The 18985-nt window shown below is 42.3% G+C and overlaps 2 protein-coding genes across 2 annotated transcripts in view; one reads left to right on the top strand and one right to left on the bottom strand.

The window, feature by feature from the left end:
• Window positions 1-12284, top strand: part of DOCK5 (dedicator of cytokinesis 5) — a 69855-nt gene extending 57571 nt beyond the window's left edge. The window contains exons 44-52 of the mRNA XM_065745113.1: window positions 501-587; window positions 732-908; window positions 2416-2499; window positions 3229-3366; window positions 3467-3633; window positions 4064-4241; window positions 6719-6857; window positions 7940-8055; window positions 10424-12284. Of these exons, the coding sequence (XP_065601185.1) occupies window positions 501-587; window positions 732-908; window positions 2416-2499; window positions 3229-3366; window positions 3467-3633; window positions 4064-4241; window positions 6719-6857; window positions 7940-8055; window positions 10424-10525 (1188 nt within the window). The 3' untranslated portion in view covers window positions 10526-12284. The remainder of the gene's footprint in view (window positions 1-500; window positions 588-731; window positions 909-2415; window positions 2500-3228; window positions 3367-3466; window positions 3634-4063; window positions 4242-6718; window positions 6858-7939; window positions 8056-10423) is intronic.
• Window positions 12285-16278: 3994 nt separating this feature from the next.
• Window positions 16279-18782, bottom strand: GNRH1 (gonadotropin releasing hormone 1). Its single transcript, XM_065745176.1, has 3 exons — window positions 18618-18782; window positions 17863-17958; window positions 16279-16340 (listed from the first exon to the last, which is right to left on the bottom strand). Exons 1-3 carry the CDS (start codon window positions 18756-18758, stop codon window positions 16299-16301), a joined length of 279 nt encoding a protein of 92 aa, XP_065601248.1. The 5' UTR covers window positions 18759-18782; the 3' UTR covers window positions 16279-16298.
• Window positions 18783-18985: the final 203 nt, after the last annotated feature.

Below are 18985 nucleotides of genomic sequence, written 5' to 3'. Positions count from 1 at the left end.
GTGGTTTTTAACCATAGTGTTCTGTGGAGTGAAGTTGGGTGTCTGTTAGTGCCTGCTTATTGCCTTTGGGTGATGTAGCTGTCCTTAAGGAGGCCAACATTTGACTATGAAGGATCAGGTCAACTTCAGGCCAGCTTTTAAGATTCACAGTGGAGAGTGAGCTTTAGATGTAGTTTAATAGCATGTTTCCTTGCCTGTCAGGCATTCTCTGTCTCACATGTAGTGGTTGGGCATGTTGTGTACAAATATGGCTAAATGCACCATAGTCATACCCCTGGTAGTGGTCTGTGTGGAGGACAGCTGCCTTCTGCTGCCTATGCTGATACCATTTGTTGCCAAAACCACCAGGTTCCACCCCAGTCTGTGAAAGTGAATGCCATTGTGTAAATCCTGCCAGCTTAGTGCTGGAAGCCTGTGTTGCATGCTCTAGTGCAGGGGAGGATTGAATTGCAAGTCCAGTGCTTTCTTTACATCTTGTAATTTTTTCCTTCACTTTCTAGACTATGTGGATAGAAAGGACAACTTACACAACAGCATATTCGTTTCCAGGCATCCTCAAGTGGTTTGAAGTCAAACAGATCACAGCGGTGAGTTCTGCACGTGGATAGGATTTCAACCTCTGTGGTCTTTCATGGAATAAAGTTTTGCAGGACTACACAGTCCACTCAGGACTAGCTGTTCCATTGATGGTAGGGCACACCAGTAATTTCTCTTTTCCTGCTTTCTTTCAGGAAGAGATCAGCCCATTGGAGAACGCCATAGAAACGATGGAGCTCACCAATGAGAAAATCAGCAACATTGTCCAACAGCATGTCTGGGATCGGAGCCTTCCTGTGCATCCTCTCTCCATGCTCCTTAATGGGATTGTGGACCCAGCAGTCATGGGGGGATATACCAACTATGAAAAGGTCTTTGTCACATTTATCTGTAGCTCAGTTTGACCTCTGCAGTGTTGGAGGTCTGGATTGAAGCATGGGACATTGAAGTTCAGTTTTCAGCAGTTACTCAGACATAGTGTTGAGTGTTTCAGTGTGAAGTTCTAGTGGTGTGTGCTGCCACAGAGTAAAGGAGTAGTCTGTTTGGGACCAAACTTACATTGGTTATTACATTGTTAATAATGTGGCCTTGCCTTGTGGGAGCATTGTGAGGTGCTTAGCCCAATGAGCAGTGCAAGGACCAGGAACAGAAGCAAAATAACTAACATTTCTCCATTGCATTTATATAGAATGGAAAGGCAAGTGAAGATTCCAGCAAAAAATCATTACAGTGTTACAGAAAAGTGTTTATTTCAGGGAAAAAAAAAGAGGAATCTTTCTTATCCATGTTTATTCAGTTATTCAGTTGACATGGTGCATGTTCCTTCCTTATGTGATGTTAGCTTAAGCCTTAATAGCCTCCCAGTATTTAGCTATGATCTCCCCAGCACAAAATGTGTTGCTTATTTCCATGAACTGAATAGTCGGTGTTAAAAGATGTTTAATTCTTCTCAAGCATGTTGCATTCACATGAAATGAAGTGAAAAAGTTAAATAGGATTGGGTCTGGAATATCTGGGGTATAACTGGAGTTGCATACTTCACCAGGGATGAATTTGGCCCTAAATCCTCCCATTTCATGAATTAAGGTTGACATAAAGTTTAGAATTACGAAAGTGGGAAAGCAGTTAAAACTTAGGAAACACAAAGTATCTGTAACCACATCTGGAAATACTCATTTCTGGGTTCACATTTTCCTATTTCAACTGGAGATCACTACAGAACATTTGGTGTTTGTGGGCGGCGAAAAACTTAAGCTTTAATTGTTCCGTTGTTGCCAAAAGCCAAAATCTGCCTTTTTAACATGTGCTTTCTTCTTGCAATAATTAAACACTTTCAAGAAAAATCCATTGGGACTTACCCAGTAGTTCTTTCATGGGCTCACCTTCTCTTGACATCAGCCCTTTGCTGAATCTTACCTCTAGGCTTATGAACACTTGGACATGTTGTCCAGTTAGTGGAAGTGTGGACTAAAGATGCTTTGTTGAACCAAACTAAGAGTTAGAATCTCAACAGCCTCATTTCTACTGACTCTTCATAGCAAGTCCCATGTAAAGGTGTTGTATTTCAGGGCCTAAATGTTAGATCTCAAGGAAACTATAGGCAACAGATGGTCTGTTCACCTCTCTGAGACTCCAGTTATTTGCGTATCTTCATGTACTATAGGTCATTGAGTGCTAAAAACGAAGTGAGAACTTTAAGACTGATTCTGCTGCTCGTGTTTGGGTGTCAAGTAAATAGATTTGATTGTTCAAGTCAGTACCTGTAGAGGGGAGTTTTGTAACTTAACCAATTTTCACTGAAAATATAGTGAAGTCTTCATTGAGGAGCTGGCTCTGCAAACAGCATCGTGTCTAAGTCATCTTCTCCCTTTGTTTTAGGCCTTCTTCACAGAGAAATATCTTCAAGAGCATCCTGAAGATCAAGATAAAATTGAACTGCTTAAGCAATTGATTGCTCTACAGGTATCACATTGAGAAAGATAGGGATGCAGTATGTGTGAGTGCTGGTGGTTTTCCAGCATCAATTTTAGAGAGGAAATGCAGCAGGTACTGTGAGAGCAATCTCTATACGTATAGAATAGTTCTTTATTTTAAGAACTGTTATATTCTAAAATTGTGGTCTAGAATGTTCCATGTACACTTAACAGAATATTTTTTAAATCTTCATGAAATACTGGGGCTAATGTTTTCTCTGTCTGACCACTGAAAGTTGTCTATTTTCATCTGCATAGCAATGAAAAATTGCCTGGAATTTACAATTGCAATTGCAGACTTGTAAATGGTATCCCCAAAAACCAGTTTTTACAGATATATGTACAACAGAGTGCAATTAAAGCTGCTTCAAAATCACACAACTCAAGAAAGCAAAGTTGTGATTCTTGAATGTTTAATGTGCCACATTTCCCAAAGCAGAATATGGAATCAGAGTATGGAAGAGAGAATCATTGGTGTAGATGGGGTTCATATTTCTTGTACATACACACATGCAATTCAGATAGATGGTCAAGCTACTGTAGTGTCACTAGTATTGAGTCAGTGGCTGAATACTTTGATTGCTTTTTTCACCTCTGCAAACTTAAAACATACTGATTCAAGTACTTTGCTTGTATCTGAGATGTATGGCACAGACGATTCCTTGCTGGAGCAGCAGGTCAGATTTGCCCTTTCCTATCTTTATTTTGTTCCTCTCAGATGCCACTGTTAGCAGAGGGAATTAGAATCCATGGTGAGAAGCTGACAGAGCAGCTGAAGCCTCTGCATGACAGACTGACAGCCTGTTTCAGTGAGCTGAAGAAGAAGGTAGAGAAGCAGTACGGTGTAATAACTTTGGTAAGCGAAGTCTGACGTTTTGCCTTGAAGAAACACAACTCTGCCCGTGCAGTTTCTGAACTTGTGTGGTGTGATTTGTCATGAGCATGTTTCTCTGCAGCCTCCCTCCCTGACAGAAAGGAAACCAAGCAGGTCAGGCTCTGTCGTGTTGCCCTACATCATGTCTTCCACGCTGAGACGGCTCTCTGTCACATCTGTGGCCTCTTCTGTGGTCTCTACATCTTCCACATCATCTGATAGCACTTCCTCCAGGCCAGGTTCAGATGGGTGAGTAGTCAGCCTTTGCATGGGGATATACTTTTGCTAAAATGGGTTTACTTCTTTGAAAATAGGAGATTTTCAAATGTAATTAGGAAAATCTGGTCTGGTACCAGATCTTTGGCAGGGGTGGGTTAGAGCTTGATGATCCTTGGCCTTCCAACCCAACCCATTCTGTGAATTAGTTACTCTTAGTATTAATGGCAGACTTCCAGTTAAAATGCCTATCTAGCTTCCTCTGCAAGTGGATCACACTTTGTCTTAAAGAAAAAAAAAGAACAATACTCAAAATTGCTCAGACAGCTTAAGAGCACAAATCTCAGTTTTTCATGATAACCTGTTCTGCAAACTAAGAGGTCACAGCTTTTTGACAGCACATGAGATGTCTGATGATGAAGTAATATTTTGTGTTTTTTCACATTTTTGGGGTGGGCTGAAGATCTATTCTGGAGCCTCTCTTGGAGAGAAGAATATCAACAGCTTCCAGATCTGAAGAACAGCCCATCAAAGAAGATGGTGATAACAGGATTTGCAAACTGAAGCGGAAGGAGTGGAGTGTTAGCAAGTCTCAGGTTATTGTGGAGAAGGAGCCAGAAGTGGAACTGACTTCCAAAATGGTAATGCAACAACAAGAAAAGAACAGCAATAATCAAATCCCAGCAGGAGATTTTAATGTTTCCATTCCTTGTCGTTGGGAACTTCATAAAATAATGGGAGGGGTTCAAATACCAAAAGCCTTGGGTCATCTGTGTAATTCTTGCTTTTTTATTTGGAATACTTGTGTCACAAACCAAACTACAGTTTGACTTCCAGTACAAAAACTGGAAGCATGAGGCGCTGATGTTTCATCTCCATGCTCAGTGCTCTTGTTTCTTTTAGAAGGTGGAGGACTCCGATGCACTCAGAGCTGTGTAGAATTGTTCTGTTTGTATTGGAGCAAGCAGATATTGCTAGCCCACACAAAACTGCAGCTGGCAAGCCAGATGTTCAGCTGCTGTCAGTCAGCATCACTGCACAAATCAAACGTCCTGCATCAGTTTGGTAGTCTGGGGAGATGAAAAAAGATGGTCCAGTAGTTAGGTCATTAGCTTGGCACTTTGCAAAATACACTTTCCAAGTCTGCACTGTGCTCCAGACCTCCTGCATGAGAGCAGGAGTGTTTATTCCTTGAGAAAGGTTTTTGCAAAAGAGGAATAAGAGAGAATTTATGCCCCTGCAGCTGTAACGAGGGACTGTTAAGGCATTCAAGTTAACGGTGTGGTTCAGAATAGTTGCCTAATGTGAGCAGAGAAGTTTCAGCCCAAAAGCAGAGTTGTGTGAGCTTGGAGTGTATGTTGTGATTTATGCTAAGACTGTGTTGCACTTTCAGAGAGTGTGCAGTGATGAGGTATCTTAGTATTTAAGCTGGTGACTCAGTGACTGTGATTTGACAGATCACAAGTTGTATAAATGATAATAATTTTAAAAGATTATCTCTTCTCTTTCCCTTTTCTTGACCAGATCTCAGCTGGGTCTGGCAGGAGTGGGTTATGCTGCTATAGACTGAGGAATTCTCATCAAATCTGAGCAGTACTGCCAGCACTTGGGGTCTGCAGAATATTTCTGAAAAAGGAGAAGTGTGATTCTAGAATATTGCCATGTGGTGTTGATAGGAAAACGTGGGATTGTAAATACTAGTGATTCAGGAGGCCCAGCCCTCTGCCTCTGGAAATGGTGCTGTTGAATTAAATGGGTTTAACCCACAAACCTGCTGCTGATCGCTTTATTAAGTAAGGCTAGATGGAAAGTTTCTGGCAGAAAGCCTGTTCTATTGACCAGTTCCCTGGGACGGTAAGGCATGTGTGTGCAAGACTTCTCTTTGCAGAGAGCCGAGAGATGCAAACCAGAACACCCACCCTCCCTTCTCACTTCTTCTCTGAGGGCAAGTTGCATGTGTGATCAGCTTACTGAAGTATATGAGCAGTTAAGGATTATAGTCGTGCTGAAGAACGTTGCAAAGTACACAGAAATCATTGCTTTTTTTTATTTATTTTTAATAGCTGATTGGTTCCATAGCTGCATAGTGCAGCACAGGAATCAGGAAGAGTGATTTTATGCAGCTCTTGGATAAGCTGTGTGAGAGCTAGAAAGCCAGAGGGAACCAAAGGCTTACTGTATGTCCAGCAGCTTTGGGCTCTGTTTGTTTTATATTCACTGCACACCAATGTGCTCTCCCTTCTGTGCAGTGAGAAATAGTGAATGGCTCAGTGAGGGAGAATTGATCTCCAAGAGTTCTGTGAGTTTAATTACATATGGAAGCGTGACAGCCTTCTCTGTAAAGCAGTAAATGATATTTAAAGGGACCCGGATATGTTCAGGGCTGTCTGGTCTGTGTTCAGAAAGAATAAATTTCACCTTTGTCTTCTTGGCTGGAATGTCCTTTTGGCTGCCTCTGTATGTTCAGGCATGCAGTGCTAGTAGGAAACATGGGCACTGGGATTGAGGTGGAATTTAGATGGCCAAATGAAGCTTTTGATGTCTCTCATGTTACTAACAGCATTTAATTGATAGCACTGTGAGGAGGCAGGTTTGCTAAATGAAGGCACTCTGAATCAAGCTATCCAAAGCTGTCTATCACTGCTCTTAACACCAGCCTTAATGTTGATAGTCCACCTAAGGAGCTCTACACAGCTGTACCACTTGTGACAATTGGAGTGGTTTGGTTTACCCCCTGGTATCAGTATGTAGGTGTCATTACAACCATTTGACCAAGGCTTTGGAAGAGGTCCTCAAAGATGCTGGGTGCCAGCTCTTCTTTAAACTTGCTGTAGGTTTCCTTCCCTGGCTCCTTTTAGTGTATAAATTGATGTCATTAAAAACCATTTAACGGTCCCAGAGAAAACTGAGCATGTCATAGGACCACAGCTGATGCCTTTTGACATGGCTTAGCCAGGGATGTGGTTTCAGTGTTGTGTTTCACCTGAATGCACCTTTCTCTCTTACACACAACTCTCCTGGAGCATGTTGGTGCCTTTGTGACAGGTCTGATGATCTGATACGTGTGCAGCAACTTTGCTGACTTCTAAAGGTTTTGTTTACTCTTTGCTTTAACCAGAGCACGTCAGGAAAAGCTCAAAGGCCAAAGAGTCTTCAGCTGGGAGACAACAGGCTGACTTTGCTTCAGGGTTCTTCTCTCCAGCAGTCAACACCTCTCAGCCCACCACCCATAACTCCCAAAACCCCAAGAACCCACAGTAAGTTCTTTAATGCAGCAATTGAGTGGTAATTTTAATGAGGTCTCCTCGCTGGGGAGGAAGGGAGGGAAGTAAATCGTTGGGATGATAACAACACATACTATTGGAACACCTGTAGTGAATCCACTAAAGGGAACTGCATCATAGCTTGGTTTGGTTTCTGAGCAGGTCTCTGGCTGAATAGCACAAGCCCTACAGGCTTTGTTAAAAATTTTAAAGGAGATGCTGCTGTGCAGCTTGGGCACTCATGTAGTTAATGTTACACTTGAAGGAGGAGTTGTTTATCTTGTAGAATTGGCAAACTGGAGTAATTTGCAGTTCTCCCTCTGCTAGGCAGTGTCACTAAATCTGAAGCAAAGTATAAATATACGACCAGGGTTAAAATGTAGCTCTATTTTCACCGCCGATGGCTTCTTTGCTATTCTTGGTGTTAAGTATCTCACTCTATGCTCTGCTTCTTAAATGGATAGAAAATCACATGTAGGGTCTTCCTCTCACTTGGATATACATTCAGAATCCAGAGTTTCTGAATAATGACATGGAGAGGCATAAAAGATTTAAAACAAAAAAAATCAACCCAAACTTACTGGGGTAAAGGAGTAGGGAGAAGAGAACCAGGAATACAAACAAATGTAGGAGTAATATGTAAAGGGAGATCTGTGAAAGGAATACAGAGCCTCACGCTTTTACTTAGCAAGCAGTTTTAATTACCATTAGTAGCAGGACAGCTTCCCAAGAATTCTTCTGAAGTTTGAGTACTTATCTACTCCATCAACTGGAGTTAAAATCAAAGTGAATTCTCAGGTTGAGGCCCTGGCTGAAAGGAAACCCCAGTGAACATTGCAGATGTGATAATGGATTCAATTTTCTGTTCTCTCAGGCATGCATTTTTCACATAAGCTTAGATTTGTTTGATGGAGACAGAATTCTTCGGGGCATTTTGAACTTAAGGAAGATAAAACTTTGATTCTACTTTGACATCTCTGCTCCATTTTGGCTGCTAAAACAAATACATGGTCAATTCATTTTCTCACTCCTTTTCCTCCTACTTAAATGTCTTGTCTTACTGTTCTTGCTTCTAGGTTTTCCCTCATTGCAGTCAGATGGATTGTCAGCTGCTAGCCTGCAGAGCACCCCACCCCCACCTCCGCCCAAGAGCAAACCCTATGAGAATAGCAACCCGAGGAACTCTGTGGAGGTAAGGAAATGAGAGCTGACATTTCTCTGGAAGGCAGCATTTGAGAAAGACACCAGTGGAATTTTCCAAGCTGCTTCTCGCATGGTGCTGCTTGAAACTTGTCTAATCATTTTACTGGTTCACTCCCTGAAACCACAGAAGAAAAAGAAGTTTTGAGCTATCAAATGCTGCCCCATTTTCCAGTGGTGACTGTGTTGTCCTTGATTAGGCAAACTGTGTGGGGGTGGAGCAGGGAAGAGTTTCCAAAACATGATCAACATGTGAAATAGTACAGTAATCTGGTCCTGAAAAAGATGAGTTTACATACTGTCAGAAATTATAAATGTTTATCTCCTTTTCAGTCCTCAGCTCAAAAATCTTTGAGATATGTTGTTACTCACTTAAAAGTTATTCTGTATTACATCATTGTTTTAGCTGCAGATTTTTTCTCTCAGTTTCATAAAGAGAAATTCTCAGTTTCTGAGAATGCCACATTGACACTTTTTGTGCTTAGTGCTCCTCTTGCCCTGTAGTACTCCAAATGGTTTGCAGATACTTAATGTGCAAAAACTCTCATGATTGTGTTGCCAATTTAGACTTTCCAAAGCACATTCAAAAAGGCAGATATTTAGAGAGATGGATTTGTGGGAATATTCCATCTTGTGTCCTATGCAGAATAAATCAAGCACCCCAAGTCTTTTCACTGTCTTTTACTTAATAGTCAAAACATTTTCACTATACACCTACCTAATGCATAAGTCACACCCAGCTATTAAATATTCAAAGGATAATGTAAGTACAAGGTTATGTAGCATAGTTGAATCTTCTGCTCTTGTGGGGGGGTCTTCCATGGTCATTTGGGGAGGTATCCCACTCCTCACTTGATCTGTGTTTGGCACAAGGACACTTAATCTCTTCCGATAGGTTCCAGTTCTGGACTTGTGCCTCACCAGTCCTTTTTGTTTCTTGTTTATGGCACTTCTGGGTCTTTGAAGAGATACATCCTGTCTTGGGAAAGTTGTTTATCATAGAAAAGCAAGATACCTGGAACTCAAAGCAGAGCTTCAACCTTGAGTACAGTGCCTCAGCCAGGCAAAAATGTCAGATAATCAGCTTTGGAGACATCAGTTATGTCAAATTCATTTCACCCCTGAAATGGGACTGTGACAGTGATGTCTTAGCAGTGCTATTTACACATGAGATTTGTTGAGAACCTAAGTAACAATATCTGGATTTTGATCAAAAACAGTGAATTTAAAGAGTGATGAGACTTCCCAAATATGTTACTTCCACACCACAGAAAGACAGTGCAACAGTTGATCATTTATTTCTCAGTGATAATGGCATAAAGTCTTGAAATGTGGGATGAGTGTGAGGTTTTCTTCTCAGACCTTCCCTTGCAAGTTGACTGTTTTTCTGAGAAGGGGCATTGTAACTGATGTAGGTGGTGTGGATGGCGGAAATATGCCAGTGCTGGGGATGCTGTGGGAGTTGCTGGTTCAAGAGGATTAATGAATGAGCCCCCTTCCCCTGAGTCTTGTAAGAAAAGTAATTACTAACATGCTTTGGCTCACAACATTGACCTTGGCTTATATCCAAATGGAATGGATTCGAAGGGCTGTAAAGAGAGATTGCAGAAGTGTTTTCTGAAGTGTTTTGCTCCTTTTGCTGTTGATGTGAAGTTGAGTGTGTCCTCATTTGGTTAAAATAATCATGAAATCTTGGCAGTTTCAGCTAAGCAAGAGGCGAACCCACGTGAGCTTCTTGCTCACCTGGCTTTCAATTTTCATGCGTTTCCAGGATGTGCCTTGAAACAAAGGGCCAACTTGGAAGGACCCACTGAGTGCAGTTTTCTGCAAGAACAGCAAGCCCACTGTCCCACGTGTTGGGCAGGAAGGCTGTGGCTTGTTTTAGCAGAACTTTGTGTTTGCTGCCATTTCTTGGAGTTGGTTACACCATTTTGATTTGGAAGCACTTTACATCCCTTCAGTGCGTAATGCAACTGAACAAGAGGTCAAGCCAGCAAGATAAAAATAGCTGAATTTTGAAACCCTGAGAAGTGGGTTGATTTCCATTTTACTAGTAAAACTCGGGGCTGAACAAATAACTGACTCAGTCAGACTGTGGTTCAGAAGCAAATAAAGAATATCTACCACTGAAGGTTTCTCTGACAACCCTTACCTGTTTTATTACCTCTGGGGATGTGTCCTTCTTTGCTGCTCTCATTTATCGCAGAGAGTGCTGAGAGGATGAATTCAGAGATGTGATCCTGAAAGAGCAATTAGGAAGCACAGGAGTTTTTGCTTTGCTTCTGTTTGGTCAAGCAAAATGTCTTAACTTGCCTGGTAATGGTTTATTTTTCCTTTGTGCTTTTGTTTTGTCTTCTCAGGTTGCTCCACCACTACCAAGCAGGCGTGAAGCCAAACCTCCCCCTCCACCTCCAAAAACCAGAAAATCCAGTGTCCTCTCTTCAGAGCAAGGATTGCAGTGAGGACTATTACTTGCTTGCCTAACAGCAAGTGCCTAGAGAGAAATGGCTGCTTTCTCTTCACTGACATTCTGGGGCTTTCTACCCTAAAGACTAGTGATCTCATTTGCCATTCCATTCACTTCCATTGAAGTTGTCCCTGGGAAACACTAAAAGGAACTCTCAGTGTAACTATATTCCCAACCTCTGGTTTACCTTTCCAATAATGGGACACTAATCACGTCGGGGAAGAAGCCAGCCTACTGGAATTCTTGTCTTAGGCTTGTCTGTCCTGATTTTTTTCACTGATGCAATTTCAGAGGCTTGTTCCTAGTGTAAAACTATCACAGTAGTGATGTGAAACCAGGGCTTGAACCAAGGTAAGCCACACCAGTATGAGATATGATATGCAGTATTTCCACATGGGTTCATTACAGCTTTGTAGCTGTACTAAAGCACAAATCCCTCCCTTCTGTTGCTGTATTCAAGCCTTGATTTGCATGAAGTGAGACGGATTGCATCCATGCGATGTCAGGTGTCGGTGTATGATGTGTGGTCTCCTAAGATTTGTGGTTGCAGGCAGAGACCTGAACATTGTTAGCAGGATAAGAAACCTTTTTTCTGCTACTCATCATATGTATTTAAGATGAAGTGCAGACGTTCTGCCTTATACCATCTCTGCTCAAGTAGTGGCAGTTGCTCACTCCCAATGGAGAGTTTAGGTTTGCCAGTACTTAATCATAGTTTCACTGTTGATTCTGGTTTTAACACTACAGAGCAGCTGATATTCCTTCCTTTGATATGTTGCTACTTTGTTTTGCACCTGGGACAAAGACTTCATCTTCATGCTTTTTGAATGGGATGTAAAAAGTGACTTTTCTCCTGTGAATGTCTTAGAATGGATAGAAGTTGTGTCAGTACCAGCGCTGTATTGATACCAGCAACCTGGGGAGGATGGAGTGTGTACTGTAACCCTTACTTTGGCCAGATCCTCACAGATAGAAAGCATCATCCTCCTTCCTCCTCCCTCCCCATTTGGGGCAGTACTTGCACTTTGTTTTGTAGCCTCCCTTGGTCTGAGTTGTTCACAACCACTAGACTTGGATCTGGGATATGTGGAAGACTTGACAGTTCACCACCACGCTTCCTGTTGCTTGGATTATTCCAGCTCTGCAGCTTTTCTTTCCTTGGAGAATGAGATAATTATATTATTTATAAGTATTTTATTAATTATTCTCTTTTAGTTATTTATTTCCTGCCCTCTCAGGATATCGGCATCAGTCTTTCCATATTATTTATTCTGAAGAAGAAAAATGTCATGGTCTTGGGTTTTAACCTTCTGAAATTCCTGCTTTTCCTCACAGCCCTATAGTGACCAAAGATAGAGCATGAATATCATTACTCCTTGTGGACCAGATGGGTCTTGTGCAGCATTTAAGCTGGAAGAAAATTCAATGGAAAATTGTCTTGCAGTGTGCATTTGAGGTCTGTTCGACCATAGAATGATCTAGATCACTCAAAAAATAGCTTCAGCAGCTCTTTCTTGCTGTGTGGAGCAGGACCTTCCTGAACTCCCCGTTTCAGAACTCATTCTTTGTGAGGAACTTTGCTGTTATCTTTTCAAGAGACATAATTATAACTTCCTTATATATCCCCCCAGAGTTGTCAACTGCCACTCGGTGCCACATTAATTTCTTCCTGGAAACAATATTGCTTGCCACCTGTCACTGTCATTAAGCTCCTGATTATTGGGAATAATTTATGGAGCTGCATTTAAAACCCTTTGGGGATGTTTCTCACAAGTTGCCAGTTTTTTTGTTTTGTTGTGGATTTTTTTATGATTACTATTTATTTTTCTGCAGGTCACTGCACCAGTATTCCACTCACGTGTCTGAAATGAGTATTACTGCCTTACTGAGATCCTAAAGTTGTTTGAGGTTGGCTTTATTGAGGTTTAAACTCTTTTTCAGAGAAAAATGAAATCAAAGAAACCCCATTCCAGCTGTGAGGACCAAAGTTGCCCTTTGTCTTGTTCTTATATGTTCCTTTGTCTTCTGTGTGACTCCAGTTAAGGAAACCTGCAGGAGCTGCATTTATTTTGCTGCATGTATGGCTCTACGAACAGACTGCACTCATTAAAGGGTCATATCAGATTCCCATCACAGAGCAGGATGGAGACGTTGGGGAAGTTGCACTGCAGTCACAGTTGTGCTCACTGTAGCTCGCATGCAATTTCTTCTGGGCTGTTGCCTTCTCAGGGGATATCTTTGAAACCTTTCTGGACAACCTGAGTTTGTTTCACTGCCTCTCCAGTGCGTTGTAGGTCTTGTCACTCTACGTTATATTCCTGGCCACAGATGCTGCCTGACTTGAACACCACAGGGTTTTCTCAGCTTTCATTTTTTGTCCACTTCTCCCTCTTCTTGTGAGCACTGTCTTCCTTCTGCTGCTGTTGCACACGAACTAAAGGATCCTTAGAAGCTCTTTGCTTGAACAAGAACTTTTTGTCTTCAGCCAGAGTTTCCTTAAGGCAGAGCAGTGGTGTGAGCGATAGAAACATATATGTTAACACCACCTTTTGTAATTCAGTGCCTTGCCTTTGTATCTGCCTGTTCCCTCATTCAGAGGTGCTTTTCCTTTCCAGAGCAGGTTTGCTTTTAACTCCTTTGTTAAGTCAGCAGGAACCTCAGCTAGTGGCTTCTCACGGGCTAACAGCACAGCAGTCTGGTTTGGATGTTTCAGTTCCAAGTGACATTTGAGTCATAATTCCTTTCCTTTCTGATCTGCTTTATTAACTTGTAGATGTACCTTGTGCAGCCACTGGGTATTTTTCCTAGAGCAGGGAACTAGTCCATGCAAAATGATCTCACTGGAGGAAGCCTGACCTTGGGCATTTTTTTTTTCAGCTAATCCTTAATGACCCTTTACATGATACTTTTGGACTTGGATGACGTTTGGTTCTGCCTGCTTTGTAATCTCTTTTTTCCTCATTTCTTTCTTGACTACAGACCGGTTATATGAACAGAATACCCTGCACGTAAGTTGTTAGTTATCTTCTCCCTTTCCTCCCTTGGTTCATGTCTCTATCAGCCACTGGGAATGTGAACTCAGTCGCTGTCTCTCCTGGTGCTGGTCCAGGTGCTGATGATGCTCACGTCCCCAAATTGGTGGGGAGAAGGAGGGCAGTGGTGGACCCCCACCCCTGTGTTCAGCAGGGCCCAGAACAAGCCTTTCATTTTCATCTTCAGCTTTTACTACAGAGCCAGCAGTGAGGATGCTGTCTCCCTGTAGCTCTGCCTTGCAGTCACCCATCCCACCTGGCAGCTCTTCGATGCTTCTCATGGTGCACTCTCTACAGCTCAGGCCTTTTCACTGCAGTGGTTGTTATCGTGAGACATCACCTCCCTGCAAGGAGAGGAGCAGCTGATGCTTAAGTACAGAGTGAGGAGATCTCCCTTCCCAAATTGTGCATATTTTCTACACCGTTGGTTGAAGACTGGGGAGATTTTTATCCTTTCTTAGCATTATTATTGTTCTAGGGCCTGTTGGAAATGCTGGGAGCTCTTCCCTTTTTCTTGCCTTAGCAGATAGGAGTTGAATTTTCTTCAGTGTATTACTGACTGTGTGAAGAGTTCTGTTCTTAGCTGATACAAGTCAGCAGAGCTTACATGGAGCTGCACAATGGGATTTCTGTGCTGTTCCCCAGTGATGTTGGGCCTCTGTTCCACTTTTGGAGCAGCATTGTCCTTCTCAGTGTCAGGTTTTTAAAAAGCAATTGGGCATTTAAGTGTGTGAGTAAGCACAGGGCCTGACTGGTTTTAATTAAGGAGAATTTAGTGCAAAATCCCACCAGACCTCTGATTTTTTATTTTTGTTTAATTAATTAAAACGTTCTATTCTTTGCTACCATACCTACCCAAGTTCTGAGATTTAATATTTAGAGACTGTGTAAGGTCTCACTATGTCATTTTCAAGATGAGAATCAGTTTTCCACGTTACTTAAATGACTTTGGAAATACTGCATAATGTCATTTGAAGCATAGGACTGAAAGTGGGAGTCCAAGACTGATCCATAATGGTGATCTCTTCGTAGCAGAAACAGTGGCATTTATACTGAACTCATAGCTTTGAATAAATCAGAGTTCAGTATGCAGTCTGCAGGGAAGACCTGATCTGAATCCCATCTCACAGCCAGGCTGTCCACAGCCAGTGTTGAGTTTCAAGTCATAGAGAGGATTTATTTTTTTTCCTTTGGAGAAATATGCTCAACACTTGTTTTCTGGAGCTTTTAATTAAAACTCGTCACGCTGTGCTAAATTCCTTTAAAAATGTTACAGGCTCTAATCCACATCAGGGAAGAGGGAAATAGACAGCTTTCCATTTTAGTGGATTATTGGATTAGGAAAGGACACTGATTCCAGTGAGAACAGCTCTGATCCACAGCAGCAGAAATACTGTTGTGTATGTGTAGCAGTTGTTGAGAGCCTATATCCAACCCTCATTGTGCTGTGCAGCCCAGAGTACATTGCCCAGATGAGCAGCAGGTTGGACTCGTAGTGATAGTGGCTCAGATTTCCTCTCCTTATTTATTTTTATAATTGTAAATGGAAATAAGAAGTTCTAAGGTGTCTGTAACTGAACTGTAACCTTTTTCTTAAGTGTAAAAACATTCCTGACTACTACTGCTACCATTTTTCAGTTTCTTTTAATTAAAAACTTCTGTATCTTATGTGTACTGTTGTGGACTGCATTATGTAGTGGAATGGCATGAGCTTTTCTTGGGATTGTGTCAGGAAAAAACAGGCCACATGTAGATGTGATTTAATTTCATGCATGGTTGGAGGTTGGGCTTTTCAAAAGCACATGAGGTTCACCTAGTTCTGGTCCAGTTGATGTTCTTATTAATCTTCACAATGCATTGCAGTGTGTATTTAACTGGTTATGATGTGAAAATGGATATCCCAGTTGGTGTGGAGTGAGGTTGCTGGTGTGGTGAGACCCCAGCATCCGTGGCATCAATGGATGCAGTTGTTCCCAGTTGGTATTATAAAGGTTTTAGTGACATGAAGAACCACAGGACATGTTTGTGTTGAGTTCAGGAGAGCATGGCTGTTGTGTTTTGTGATCCTGGGTGTGATGGTTTAGTTATGAAACACACACCTCTACAGACTGCAAATCCTTTTTCCTCTTTCTATCCTCTGCAATGGAAGCAGCAGAAAATACAGCTTTTAAACTGGCTCTGAAGGAAGGGTAGGAGCTAAGCATGGGAAAAGGGAGGCTGCATCTCTCTGGGTAAATGGCATAGGAATCACTAAGTCTGTAAAGCAAGGTGTATACATTTTTTTGGCTTTTTTAAAATGTATTAACTATTGTAAAATTTGTAAATAACTTTTTAATATAAATGTCGTTTTTATGAGTGAACCAGTAAAAAAAAAAAAGCATACAAAAGTCTTTCATGTGTGGTCTGCTGAGGTGTGAGCAGACTTCCATTCCAGCATTAAAATTATTCATAATTTATAATGAAGTTGTATTACTGTTGTATCCAGCGACTGTGGTCAGACAGTGGCTGTGTCCAGGCGTTGTGCATATGTGTGAAACAAAAGCTGTCACTGCCAAGTGCTCATTATAGAATGCAAAGCCAACCCTGAAGAGTTGATTCCCCACCACTGGACTAGAATGTGTTGGTTTACCTGTGTAATTTCACAGTATTTATTCACATTGCAGTCAAAGCAGAGGCAGGAGGAACTGTTGAATTGCTTTGAAATTTTATTCTAGGCCCATTGTTGGCTTTGTGGACTTAAATCTTCTTTCTTCTAGCTTCTCCTTCGATCAGGCTTGCCTGTAAGCACACACCATATACTATCTTAGAAGAAAGAACTTGGATGATGGAATTTTAAAGCCTGCTCAGATGTGTTCCTATTGTGGTCTCTGTTGGAAGGAGGATTAAAATGACATAAATTTGACCCGACATGATCTCTCTGCCACCTGCCCATGGATCTGATGGTGCAGTGTAATGTATCTGACACTTATAATAGCCCTTTTCATCCCGAAGTGTGTGACCAACTTTTTACATCTGTTAACAGCCCCACTGCCACAGCAGCTCTTAGAGGGCAGCCCAGCAGCTGCAGAACACTACATTTTGGCATGAACTTAGACAAAGCATCAGTGTGCAAAATGTCTCCATCAACTTCAGCAGCTGGCCAAGATACCAAGGACAAGAGAGCCGTGCTTGCAAAAGCATTACAAGGTGGGACAGTTGTCCTGTTCCCATTCTCTGTATACCTTAGTGCTTTTGGAATGGAAACAGCGTTCCTGTGTCACATCCTGCTGCATGTGGTCTTCTGTTTGTGCATCCATTTATGTTGTTCTCTCAGAAATTGAAAGCCCAAGGTGTTTTGAGGAGAGGTGCTCACTATGTTATTGTTTTCCCTTCTGTATCTCAGCTCAGTGTATCTCTGTGCTCACTACCAGCAGCTCCAGGAAGTGATGAAGGCAACCTGAAAAGCTGTTTCCATGGGCTGGTCTGTTTCCTGACACCTCCCTTCTCATTGCATAATGCTCCCATGTCAACTTCAGGAATGCGTTAACCTCGGAAAACCTACATCTGGAAAAGCTTTAATTTGTTTTCAGCATCATTAAGCAGCTAGAAGTAAGAAGGCCACACATTTCAAGCTATACCACAGGAAGAAGATATTCCAAGTTAAGTGTTTGAGTGTGTATTCAGACCTCAGTGAGTGGTGAGAGTTAAGTTGTCAAAATTTTTTGTTTGGGCTTCAAAACTTCATCAGAGATGGACTGTTTCAACTTTAGGACAACTCAGAGATGCTTCCCAGAAAGCAGGGACCATCTGGGCAGATCAAGGTGCTGATACATTATTTGAAGAGCACTTTCCTGCTTGAGAGTGTACTTTCTGTGGCAGTTTGTGGGTATGTGAAGTCTCTGCTGTCACTGCATTAGAGCATCTAATGGAAAATACATTTCCCAGTCCGGGGACCTTGGGAGCAGCACTTCCATATGGCTCAATCCTTCAGCTGGCAAAGCATGCCTTTGAAGTTAAGCATCTGCGAATGCTGCCTACATTTGTATTAAGGAAGTACGTGCTTGACTTTATTTTGTTTTTAATTCAGTCAGCAATGACATAGCTACAGCAGGAGCATCAAGATTGATGTGGTCCTACTCTAGGGCTGTAATTTAGAGGTACCTGAGGGTTATTTAGGTAAATTAAGGGCAGAGCTGGGATTGCCACGTGTGAACTAAGCATACCTGCCTCTTCTTTCCCACCACTTGCACCCCTCTACCCCCTGCTTTCCCAACCTGGACTGGTCTGTGATTTTCCCACAGAAAAAAAGCACATTACTTACCATGGTTTCCTTCAGATCACTCAACCTGGGACGCCGGTATGAACCAGGACATTCATCCTTCTGCACTTCCCCTTGATTTTCCATTTCATTTGCAATCTGAAGAGGAATAAACACAGCCTTCATGAGAATTGATTTTTCTCCTAAGGTAACTCTACCCAGCAGTTGTGTTTAACTCTTTCCTATGTGCTGCACATATGCTACAGCAACGCAGGATATTGGAACTATGGTTATAAGGGACTACAGATGAAATGTTAGAAAGCATAAGAAGAGCCACTGGTGGACAGAACCTTTCACATCTGCTTTGTGGTTTGAGTCCATCGGCAAAGTGTGTGCCGTGTAATCCCACACCAGCTGCCATTGCCACGTTCTCACGGAGGTGGATGGATGTTGTCACAAAGCAGCCGATGAGAAGGGCAGCTCAAACAAGGGAGAGGGTGAAGTCAGGTTCGACCTGGAAGTCAGACTTCCATCCCTCCTACAGGGCAGACTGCCCAAGCTTTCCATCTGCCATAGAAGCACTGTTGTGCATGCAAGGCTCTCAGTTGTCACCATAACACCCCAATACAAGCTGCTGTCCAGTTCCTACTTGACACAAAGTCCGTGCATGTATGTGTGTAATACACACACACACGTGTTGAGAGTCCCACAGTAAAGCCTGTGTCACCTCTGATACTGCCATTTGGCTTTTTGCCTGCATCTAGTACAGATATGGGATTGCAGCAAAAACGAGAGTTGCTTTACAGTTTTGAACCTACCTCTTGAAATGAGTCCACCAGATTTTCGGCGTTTCTTTTTCCTCCTGGCTGCAGGCCGTAAGACCAGTGTTGAGCCAAGCAGATTGCCACAGACATGGTGAGCAGGAGGACACCAACCAAGATCTTCCTGGGCTTCTCCATTCTGTGAGAGGACAAAGCGTATTTTTTCTGATCCTATGTCGTTACAGCTCAACCTCTACCACACAGAATCATGGAAAACTTTCCGGAGTGGACCTTCAGCTCTGACCTTCTGCACCCCGGTGGCACTGTGCCTATGTGTGGGTCACAGATGAGTTTTGAGCCCCTCAAAGCGTGGATTAGCTCGTTACAAAGAGATCTGACATCCAAGAATTTGGACAGAGATCTGA

Source organism: Cyrtonyx montezumae, unplaced genomic scaffold (genome assembly GCF_038088225.1).
Source record: "Cyrtonyx montezumae isolate F1298 unplaced genomic scaffold, pur_monq_1.0 scaffold_33, whole genome shotgun sequence".
NCBI lineage: Eukaryota > Metazoa > Chordata > Aves > Galliformes > Odontophoridae > Cyrtonyx > Cyrtonyx montezumae.
Note: the sequence above shows the minus strand (reverse complement) of the source record. Positions and strands in the feature narration are given on the sequence as shown.

What these genes read in the sequence shown, in the direction of transcription:
- GNRH1 (XM_065745176.1), bottom strand. Translation starts at nt 18,758, where the DNA reads ATGGAGAAGCCCAGGAAGATCTTGGTTGGTGTCCTCCTGCTCACCATG. An exon ending in TGGTGGACTCATTTCAAGAG is followed by an intron (nt 17,959 to 18,617) that starts GTAGGTTCAAAA and finishes ATTCCTCTTCAG; the next exon opens with ATTGCAAATGAAATGGAAAA. An exon ending in GTGATCTGAAGGAAACCATG is followed by an intron (nt 16,341 to 17,862) that starts GTAAGTAATGTG and finishes GTGTGCTTACAG; the next exon opens with GCAAGCCTGATCGAAGGAGA.